General features: G+C 41.2%; 1 protein-coding gene across 1 annotated transcript; it reads left to right on the forward strand.

Moving 5' to 3' along the window:
• The first annotated feature begins 855 nt into the window (after positions 1-855).
• Positions 856-1,794, forward strand: LOC123346459 (olfactory receptor 9G4-like). The gene has a single exon (XM_044983867.1). The coding sequence runs from the start codon at positions 856-858 to the stop codon at positions 1,792-1,794; it is 939 nt and encodes a 312-aa protein (XP_044839802.1).
• The last annotated feature ends 9,533 nt before the right edge of the window (positions 1,795-11,327 follow it).

Below are 11,327 nucleotides of genomic sequence, written 5' to 3' on the forward strand. Positions count from 1 at the left end.
CTCCATTTGAAATTTTTTATGGGTACACAAAAGAAAAAAAGGGTGAAAACCACTGGCCTACAAAAATTACAAAATGTAATTGACAAAGAGGTACTTATAGAATTGGCCAGATCCCCAGTGGGTGTGACTCAGCCATAGCTCCATTGGAGTAAAGGGGCCAGATCCCCAGCTGGAGAAAAAACAGCTGTATCTCTGCTGATGTTAGAGGGACAGATGAAAGAGTTTTAAGGCTGGAGAGAAACAGCAAGTGAGAGAATTGCTTTATGTACTGGTGGTTAGGGCCCTCACCTTAAATGCAGGAGATCCAGTATCCAGACCCCCTCTCTCCAATGCATCTTTAATTATTTAACCACAGTGGAACCGATTCAACAGGAGAGACAAAGTGAGGCACACATCAGACTGTCCCATAGTCCCAGCTTGGTGCGGATTTTGTCAATACCTGTGGGGACTAATTCTGCAATTTAGGTGCGTAAAGTTGCAGTTAGGGGCCTAAGTCCTATTGTGCATCTGGCCCATTTTGTCTATGTACAACACACAAATTCCAGCCAGCTTATCGCTGTTGGTTTCTCTACATCTTGTCTATTTAAAAATATATATTTTTACAGGATACAAGAGGGCTCTCTTTCTATTCATCCAACTGAAGAGATAATCTTTTTTATGCCATTTCAATTCACTTTTATGATACAAGTTAATTTTATTTTATTTAAAATATATATTGTACAGCCTGGAAAAGAGCTCTTTTTACATTTATGCTACAGAGAGGTAAACTTCACATGCTGTTTAAATTTACTTTTATTAAAAGTGTTCATTTCATTTGTTTTCTCTTGTCTTCCAGATCACAGTTTTCCTGAATAAATGCCAATGAAAAATCAAACCACAGTGACCGAATTTATTTTCCTGGGACTTCCCAGTGACCCTCAGATGCAGATTTTCCTCTTCTCAGTGTTTTTAGTTATTTACTTAATCACTCTGAGTGGTAACATAGTGATCATGCTGGTGATAAGAGCTGATTCTCACCTTCACACCCCTATGTACTTCTTCCTTTTCAATTTATCCTTTCTTGATATCTGCTATTCCTCGGTCACAGTGCCTAACGTGCTGAGGAAGATCCTAGCAGAGCACAAAACAATTTCTGTCAATGGCTGCATTGCTCAGATATTCTTCATCCTCCTCTCAGCTTGTGCTGAAAGTTTCATTCTCTCAGCCATGGCTTATGACCGCTACGCTGCCATCTGTGACCCATTGCGTTACATGGAGAAAATGAGCAAAGGGATCTGTGTTCTTTTGGTGAGTGGGGCATGGACCACAGGCTTCTTTTATGCCCTTCTTAGTACTGTTTTTACTCTGAAGTTGCATTTCTGTGGCTCCAATCAAATCCATCATTTCAGCTGTGAACCCCCTCCTCTGTTACAACTGGCCTGCACTGACACCCTCACCACTCAAGTGTTGGTTCTTACTTCTGCTGTGATATTTGCATCAAGCTCCTTCCTCCTCACCCTGATCTCCTACATTCACATCATCTCCACCATCCAGAGGATACGATCTGCAGAGGGCAGGCATAAAGCCTTCTCCACCTGCAGCTCCCACCTTATTGTGGTTGGCTTGTTTTACCTGACAGGTTTTCTCCAGTACACAAAACCCAGCACAGTCTCTTCTGTGGTGCTGGATGAAATATTCTCCGTCCAGTACAGCGTCTTGACCCCCATGTTAAACCCCATCATCTACAGCCTGAAAAACAAGGAGGTGAAAACAGCTTTAAGGAAAATGTTGGGAAAATTAAAGTTTGTCAGGTAACGTTGATGATCTTAAATAAATTAAATTACATATTTTTACATCAGAGAGCACAGAACTGTGGATAACTGGTGTTTGGGAAATTCTCATATCAGGTAACTGACGGACACGTTGGGACAAAACCTCAGTTGGTCTAAATGAGTGTGGCTCCATTGAAGTCAGCGGACTGGATTCCAAGTTGTACAAGAGTCACCTGAGCATGGGGGACTGGATCTCGGGTCTCCTAAATCCAGAGTGAGTGCTCAGAGCACCAGGCTGTAGAGTCATTCACATATGTCTTCCTTTCCTGTATCTATATAGCTCTTTAATCTGACCCACTGACTTCAGGAGAGAGATGGCCAATTTATGCCAGCTGAGATACTGGCCAATCCAATAAAAAAAATCTCTCTTGATCTATTAATCTCTGTTCTTTTGTTTTTTTGACTAATTTATTGAAATACATTTAATATCACTTATCTTATTCTATCCTGCTAAAATCTCAAGGATTTTCAATAATAATTAATAAGGATAATATAATAATAATAATTGGAGCCAATGGGTTTACTCCCCAGGGAACCTAGGTTTGAACAGTAGATTTAGAGAGAGGCCCAAATGAGTGTATCCTGGTGGTTAGTGCATCCACATGGGTTGAGACAGATCTGTTTAAATCCTGTCTCTTTATCAGGCACTTGAAGTGGGGCTCTCTCACATTCCAGGTGACTACCCTGACCATTGGGATAAAGGTTATGAGCCGTCTCTTCCTTCTAATTCCTTCTTCTTCCTCCTCCAGCCCCAGCTTCATGTAAAAAAACCAAAACCCTTAAGTGGGGTTAGAGGGTTCCTAGCGGAAAATGACAAGCAGAAGGATTTGTCTCCCTCATAGGGATATGGAGACTGAACTCTTTCACAGTGGCAGGGCTTAGAACACATCCCACTCCTCTGCATCTCCCATTGACTAGGGAACCACCTTTTATCAAGTTAGTACATAAGAAAAATGAAAAACTATCCCAGGTCAGACCAACGGAAAATCTAGCCCAGTATCATGTTTCTGCTAATGGCCAGTGCCAGATTCTTCAAAGAGAATGAACAGAACAGACAATTATTGAGTGATACATCTCCTGTCATCCAGTCCCAGCAAAGACAGCTTCCTACCCAACTTCTACTCAATGTTTATCATTTGCCCAAAAGAACAGTTATCACCATCTTTAATACTATCTAAAAGTCTGTCAAACACTTTTTTTTTCTCCTTAAAGCTCTCTCTAGCTAAAGGGAAGTTTCAATTTCAAATGCTTTAACTGTTTTTTCCTTCTTTTCTGTATATTTAATAAAAGGTTAAAAAAGAAGTTTTCCTGGTCTATTTGCCAGAGCACTGAGCAGCCTGAGGTCCCTGTCTATCAAATTCTGAATCTCGATTAACAATGTTTAATGTTTCACAGTAAGTGGGTTATGTTATGTCTTTGGGGCCATAAATTCCATCTAAATGAATAGAAAATATGTTGATGAATGTGAAGTCCTTTGAGATCTTCGGATAAAGGAAGCTGTTGAAGAATTCTGTTCACCTCTTGTACTGCCATTGTCTGTGTCATGGGGACATATGAATTTTCATACTGAGTCAGATTGGCCATCATGTTTAATATCCTGTTTCTGACAGTGACCAGATCCAGATGTTCAGAGGAAACCTCAAGAATCGGACAGCACACAAAATTGGGACAATCTGCCCCCATAGAAGAGACTTGAATTTTGTAGAGATTGACTTTAACTCAGAATAATTATGTTTACCGTCCCTTTTTAAAATTTTATAAATAATTATGATACATTGTGGGTCTCATTGTCTCCCTGTGGCAAAGAGTTCCACACTCTAATTATGTGTCTTCTTCATGCCATCAGCACATGTTTAGAATACCCTCTCAACAGTGGTTCACCAAACAATCACCCTCACCTAATGAAAATCTTTAAGAAGAAAGAGAGGCGGTCCCAGCTATATGGGCCGTTTCATTCATGCATCATATTAACGTGCATTTCTTCTTCTCTATAGACACAATTCTGCATTCACTTGCGTGTTTAGACTAAATGGACATATCCCAACAGCCTGTTTGCATTCAGAACTCCATGTGAGGCTAAAAGGACTTCCGCTTATAGACCACCTGACGGGTTGAGTCCAATCATCATTGTGTACGATCTCCATCCTGCCGAAAGATTCACACTGATGGTAGTAGCCTGTACTCACACTTAATTTCAGTAAGATTATTCACGTGTTCATCCTATTCACAGGATCAAGCCTTTTGCAGGATGGGGCACTATATGAGCATTTGAGTTTTCATTAAGCCTATTAAATTGACAAGTAAGAGGTACAAAATGATAATTAACCCTGCACTTTTGTAAGGCTACAAATGCTGGGGTCTGAGGAAGAGACAAACCTTACTGAATTGAGTTTCACAACTTTGGAGAACATTTTATTAAAAATGCAAATGTTTAGGTACTATTGTGGGACTGTATGGAGCTTCTTTAGGAGGAAGACATGAATAATGCAATTGCTGGGAGATATTGGGGACTTTAAAGGACTTTTGGGGCTGATATGTGTGAAGTGGATTTTCAAGAAAATTTTGGGGGTGAAGATTATGCAAATGACCAACTGCACTTTGAATAGAGACCCTTTGTTTGGCTGATTACCTAGTCAAGGTCTCTTCAAAGAGCCCGACTGGATAAATCAATGACTCAGAAAGTCAGGAGTAGTTCTTGTTCTGAGTTGAGGGTGTGAAGAATTGGAAACCAGAGGAAAACCCTTGGGTAGTGGTTGAAGCATTGCCCCTGCCAGGGACCTGCACACATACTTACTGTCATCTAATCTCAAACGTCACTTGAAGCTAAATTAGATTGGCTTCCCCCCTTAAATTACAGGAACAGAACCTGTCTGATTTACATTCTCTTGGCCTGCCCAGATTCTCCTGTGTGTCTATGTGATACACCCAGTGCGACCCATAATGTTCAAACTGGTTCTAGTGCTCCCAAAGGACAGCAAGCTTCAGCATTTAAGGCACAGTTTCTTAATAACCATCAAGGCTACATCTACACTATGAGCTCGAGGTTCCCAGTTCATTGAGCTAGCATTCCAAAATTAGCAGTAGTAGCATGGGCAGCTGTGAACAGTGGCATGGGCTCGTTTCACAGAGTAATAATCCCACCTGAACCCCGTGGGTATGTATTTGGCAAAGGTACCCATAACACCACACACTACTGCCCATGCTGCAGAAGCTACACTATTATTTTTAGTGAGTAAGCTCAATGATAGCTAGCACGTTTACGTCTATGTGAACTGGGAATCACGTCCCTAGTTCATAGTGTAGACACACCCTAAGTGTAAGTTGTTAGGCAAGTATTGGAAAGGGCCTTCTCCCCTTGGGAGTTAGGCTCTACAACCCTGACAGACCCCTGGGGTTAAACATCCATTCCATTATATGGTCCAAAAGCAAAAGAATAGTGACGGTTCCAGAAACAATATTGACAATTACTAAAGAGAAATCCCAGGTGTCACACAGTAGATAGAACGTTACTGAAAAATGGCAGCTGTTTTTGACTCAGTGTATCAATCAGCTGTGTGGATACTGCAACTTCTGTGTGGGATGACTGAGGGCTCATGGAAGAACTGTACCAAAGTACATGTGTTTGTATGAGGGTAAATGGCTTTATTACAGACTGGTTTTCCGTAGACTTGGGGGTACGCCAGGGATGTGATCTCTCAGTTATGTAATGCAATGTTCTGATAGACTATCCAATGAAAAGGCTTATTGAAGCCAAAGTAGGAGGTGTAATATTTAAATATTCATCTTTAGAGGATCTTGAATATGTGGATGACATTTCTTTACTCATAGAGACTATTGACGAGCTACAGCTACTGCTGTAAGAGCTAAAGAAAACTGCGGAATCTCAGATGATGAAGCCAGAGCCATGCATGCCTCCTATTAAATGGAAATGAATGACCTGGTGATGCTGCATGTAGATGGCAATGACACTGAATGGGTGAATATCTATCTGTGTAGTCAGTTGACAGCAGGAGGTCCTATATGCAAAGAAGTCACACGTCTGATTGGTCTTGCATCAATAGCATATTGGCATCTTCAAAGGCCTCTGTTTGGGTGGCAGGCAGTTTATGTGACAACTAAGAGAAGTGTTCGGCATGGTAGTGATGACAACTGTGTTATACGGAGCAGAAACATATCCATTAAAAGTAGCTGAGGAGAGGAAATAGACAGTTCTCAGAGTCAAATATTAAGGGTGTTCTTAACATCCGTTGGTTTGATTTTGTCACAAAGGAGGAGCTACTTAGATAAACGCAGCAAGTTGCAGTCTTGCACCAGTTGAGAGGAAGATGTCTGCAATGGTGGGGTCCTGTCTAATGTGCATAAGAATGTATACTTTTAATGAAGGTTTATAAATCTGAGGTCAAAGAGTGTAGAGTATGAGACCGACAATGAATGAGATTGGAAGATGCAATTATGAGGAATTTAAGAAACCTAAATCCTCCCGTACGGATTCTTATGGAAGGAAGAAGATTTGCAAGGGTCAATCCAAGATGGAAATCTATTCTATGTCCTACCATGGCTGCATTATAGTGATATGCATCTGCTGCTGCTGATGTGCTGCTGATATATATGCAATGTGAATAGCTTCAAGAGGAGAGCCTGAGGAAGCCCCGTCCTAACTACCTTACACCCCAGAGATTAAAGCACTTTCCTCAGAGATGGGAGACCTAGCTTCAAACCTCTGCTCCAAAACAGAGAGGGGACTGAACAAGGATATCCCATGGCTGAGTGCCTGAACCAGGAAGATAAATGTATGGGGGATGCTAGGGTTCCACATGCTGAGTTTATCAGTTTAGCCTTCCCTCTCAACCCTTCCCCTCCAGTTGAAAATACTTGGCAAAAGATTTCACATTTGCAAATCATGTGAGGGTGAACCAAAATTGCTTTTTTTGGTGAATAAACTATTTACCTCAACATTTTGCTCAGCTCTATACAATACATCTCCTCCTTTGTCTCGTCTCTTATTCTTTCCTGCCATTTTATACAGTCTATTTGCTCATTTCTCATTCCTTAACCTGTGTGCTTGTCTATTGGTGACGTTCAAGGATGGCTGGCCATTTCCCACATTTTTTCATCTTCTGTCTTCCTGTGGTAATTACACATTATAGCGAGGATCTTCAAAGGCTTATATGGGTGATAATATTTGCTATTTGGGTGTCTAACTCCTTTGACTGCTTTAAGATTCTGAACTTAAATATGTGTCTTTTTAATTGACTGTCACTGAGTTTGGACATCTAATCCATTAGGCTCTTTTGATAATCCAAGTATCATTGCTCCCATTCTTACACATGGTAGAGCGGTGCTAAAGGGCTGAACCAACACAGTGTTACTGGAAGCTTGTTACAGAGAGTGGAATTCAGGGATCTTGTCCCAGGGGGAACAAGCCAACTCTTTTAAACAGCTCTCAAGAATCAGATCTTAATCTTGGAGTCAGCTAAGGAACAGCTCTTTGCTCAATTCCCTCTACACATCTTGAGGGGTTTCACTGCTCTGGATAAAGAATATTGGATCGCCTTAGATGCTTTATTCCAAAGGTAGGTAGAGAGATTAGGTAGACAAATTAATAGGGGTGAGGGAGAGCTTAATGGTTTGAGTGTTGGTCTGCTAAACCTCAGGTTGTGAGTTCAATCTTTGAGGGGCCATTTAGGGATCTGGGGCAAAAATCTGTCAGGGATGGCACTTGGTCCTGCTAGTAAAGGCAGTGGCCTGGATTTGATGACCTTTCAAGGCCCCTTCCAGCTCTATAAGACAGGTATATATCTCCATATTTAAGTATGTAGATAAAAAGACAAAGGAAAGAGAAAACCACAGGTCAAAATGATTTCACCATATTTAAAAGACAGGTGAGTTGATCCACATTTTTATTCCTTATTAATATTTTTATCCTTTTCATTTCAAGGGATTAGATTCTGACTCCCCTTATCTTGGGGTGGGTCTCTCTATCACATCTCATTGACTTCTGCCATGATGCAGCAGTCTGCTCACACAGATTAGCAACCCACCTAATACTTGAATCAAACAGCTCACTCTGTCACTCTTTCTCAAGGCAGCACTGAAACAACTGAAATCCACTGGTGAATGTTAGCAGGAATTTCTATTTTTGGAGTGTGTGTGTCTGTGTGTGTGTGTTGGGGGGGGCATTGGCAGAGGTTAGAAGTAGGACATTCCCTGGAGAAGACATTTAGTTTTAATAAGAATGAAAAAATGGCCCTACTTGTTCAGACCAAAAGTCCATCTAGCCCAGTATCCAGTCTTCCAATAGTGGCTGGTGCCAGATGCTTCAGAGGAAGTCAACAGAACATTGCAATTTATTGAGTCATCCATCCCCTGTTGTCCAGTCCCAGCTTCCAGCAGTCAGTGATTTAGGGACACCCAGAGCATGGGGATTACGTTCCAGACCAAGTTTGCTAATAGAAAATTGATGGACCTATCCTCCATGAACTCATCTAATTCTTTTTTTTTTACCCAGTTATACTTTTGGCCTTCACAATATCCCTTGGCAATGAGTTCTACAGGTTGACTGTGTATTATGTGAAGAAGTACTTCCTTATATTTGTTTTAAACCTGCTGCCTATTAATTTCATCAGGTGACCACTGGTTCCTCTGCTATGTGAAGGGGTAAATAACACTTCCTATTCACTTTTTCCACACCATTCATGATTTTATACACCTCTATCACATCCCCCTTCAGCCACCTTTTTCCAAGCTAAACATCTTTTCTAAACTCTCCTCATATGGAAGCTGTTCCATACCCATCATCTTTTTTGTTGCCCTTCTCTACTTTTTCCAATTTTAAGATATCACTTTTTGAGACGGGACAGCCACAGCTGCATGGAATATTCAAGGTGTGGGGATGCCATGGATTTATATAGTGGCATTCTGATACTATCGGTCTTATTATCTATCCCTTTCTTAAAGGTTCCTAACATTCTGTTAGCTTTTTTTGATTTCCACTGCACTTTGAGCTGATGTTTTCAGAGAACTATCCATGATGACTCCAAGATCTCTTTCTGAAGGGGTAACAGATAATTTAGACCACATCATTTTTATGTATAGACAAGATCATATTTTTCCAATATGCATTACATTGCATCAATCAACATTGAATTTCACCCAGTTACCCAGTTTTGTTAGATCCCTTTGTAACTCTTCTCAGTCTGCTTTGGGCTTAACTATCTTGAATAATTTTGTCCTGCACTGACACCCTCACTAATCAAGTGGTGTTTCTTACTTCTGTTGTGATATTTGCATCAAGTGCCTTCCTCCTCACCCTGATCTCCTACATTAAGATCATCTCCACCATCCTGAGGATACGCTCTGCGGAGGGCAGGCGTAAAGCCTTCTCCACCTGCATCTCCCACCTTATTGTGGTTGGCTTATTCTACATGACAGGTTTTCTCAAGTACACAAAACCCAGGTCGGTCTCCTCTGTGGTGCTGGATGAAATATTCTTAATCAAGTACAGTATCTTGACCCCTGTGTTAAACCCCATCATCTACAGCCCGAAAAACAAGGAGGTGAAAACAGCTGTAGGGAAAATGTTAGGGAAATTCAAATTTCTCAAGTAGTGTCAATCTTATTTAAAACAACAACAACAAAAGTACACACAATTGTGGATAACTTGTGTTTGGGAGATTCTCTGTTCAGTTATCTGACACTTTGGGCCAAAGCCTCAGTTGGTCTAAATGAGTGTGGCTCCATTAAACTCAGCAGGCCCTATCCTCATTGGGTAGGGGAGACACTGGAGCAAAGGGGATGGGATCCTGGGTCTCCATCTAGGGTGAGTGCAGGAAGCACCAGGCACTAGATCCATTCATATGCTTGCTCACTCTCTCTCTCTCTTTGGGCCAATATCTCTTTTAATCTGACCCAGTGACTTCAATGGATCTATGGCCAATTTATACTACTTGAGTATATGGTTAATTCTATGAAAATAACATCTTTGTCTATTGCATTCTGTAGTTCTAGAGTATTTTGTTGAAAACCCTATTTAATATTTGTAGTATCTTATAGGATTCATCCCTATTAATGTATCTGTCTCCAATAATAATAATTAATGTGTGTTATCCCCACCTAGGCCAAGATGCACAAAGGAATTAAGGCTGTATTAGGAGAGATTGAGACACAGATCAGGTATCCCATATCCCATTGTTTAGGGCACTTACATGGGAGAAAGCAGATCCCTTTTTTAAATCTTTCTCTTTACCAGGCATTTGAAGAGCGTCTGAAACATCCCTAACTACTAAGCTAAAAGTTGAGGGGTTTCTTCCACCTAATTCCTTCTTCTCTCCCCTCTCTCACCATAGTTTCTTGCCACCTTAGGTGGGGTTAGAGACTTCCCAGATGAGAATCCCAAGGCGAAGGAGGTACATTCCTGAGGGGAGATGGGGACTGAACTCCTGTGATAACTGTGGGATTTAGAACACAACCCTCTGCTTGGCATTTCCCAAAGTGGTTTCTCCAGTGTCTCAATCTGGGTCACAGACTCTCCTTAATTTCATTTTAAGCACAGAGACCAGTATTTTGTTGGTGCTTAACAGATGATTGATGGTAATAAGCTTCTGTAATTTAGGAGAAAGAACCTTACAGATGGACTGCAGAATTTAATACATGTTGTTATAATTTGGCCTACAAACTTATCCTCATTTTGAGCTCAACTGTAAAAAATATGTGATAGTTCATCAGATGTCACTGTAGCCTCGAATAGCAAAAGTTGGTTACTGGAGTGAGTGTCACCATCATGGCTGACACACCCACCATTTCCTGGGACCCCAGAACTTCTTCATCCTATTCCTGAGAGACATCCTGACCAGACTGGTCCAGAGAGAGGGAGGAAGATAACACCTCCACTGCCTCCAGCTAAATCCCAAATACCTCCTGAGATGTGAGACTTTCTCTCACTCCGTCTTCCTCCCCTTTGCCCTGCCTCCTTTTCCTTCACCACTTTATTTCTTCTCTTTCCTATCCCTCCCCTTTTCCCTTCTGTCCAATGAGAGTCTGGCTTAGCAGGACAAGGCTGTATACTTAGCAGCACTGCTGTGAGCCTGTGACCAGAAAGAGGCCACTGAAAGTAATGCCCTAAACAACTGGAGCTGGTACAAGCTTGCCAGGTCTCTATGTGGCTAATAAGACTGTGGGCTGTGCCTGTGTTTCTCCAGCTGTGAGGCTGCAAATGAGAGATATCCCCAAAGACTGAAACTGCATTTTCTATATTTACTGTTCCTTTCTCTGCCCTTGTGTGTGTGTTTCTGTTGTTTTGCTACCACCCAGCTCTACTAACTTCTTCTCTTTTCAAAAGAACAGTTATTACCATCTTTAATGCCATCTAAAGGTCTGTCAAACTTGCTTCAGCTAAAGCAGAGGGATATAACAGATGTTGTTAAAATAAAAGCCTTATTTAGCACTTTCCTTTTCAAAGGTTTTAATTGTTTCTCCTTTGTTTGTGTCTTTAATAAAAGCTAAAAAGGATGTTAAATG

The sequence above is a fragment of the Mauremys mutica genome, chromosome 12, assembly GCF_020497125.1.
Source record: "Mauremys mutica isolate MM-2020 ecotype Southern chromosome 12, ASM2049712v1, whole genome shotgun sequence".
NCBI classification, from domain to species: domain Eukaryota; kingdom Metazoa; phylum Chordata; order Testudines; family Geoemydidae; genus Mauremys; species Mauremys mutica.

Excerpts from the sequence above, each read along its gene's own strand:
- LOC123346459 (XM_044983867.1), top strand. The coding sequence starts at position 856 with ATGCCAATGAAAAATCAAACCACAGTGACCGAATTTATTTTCCTGGGA.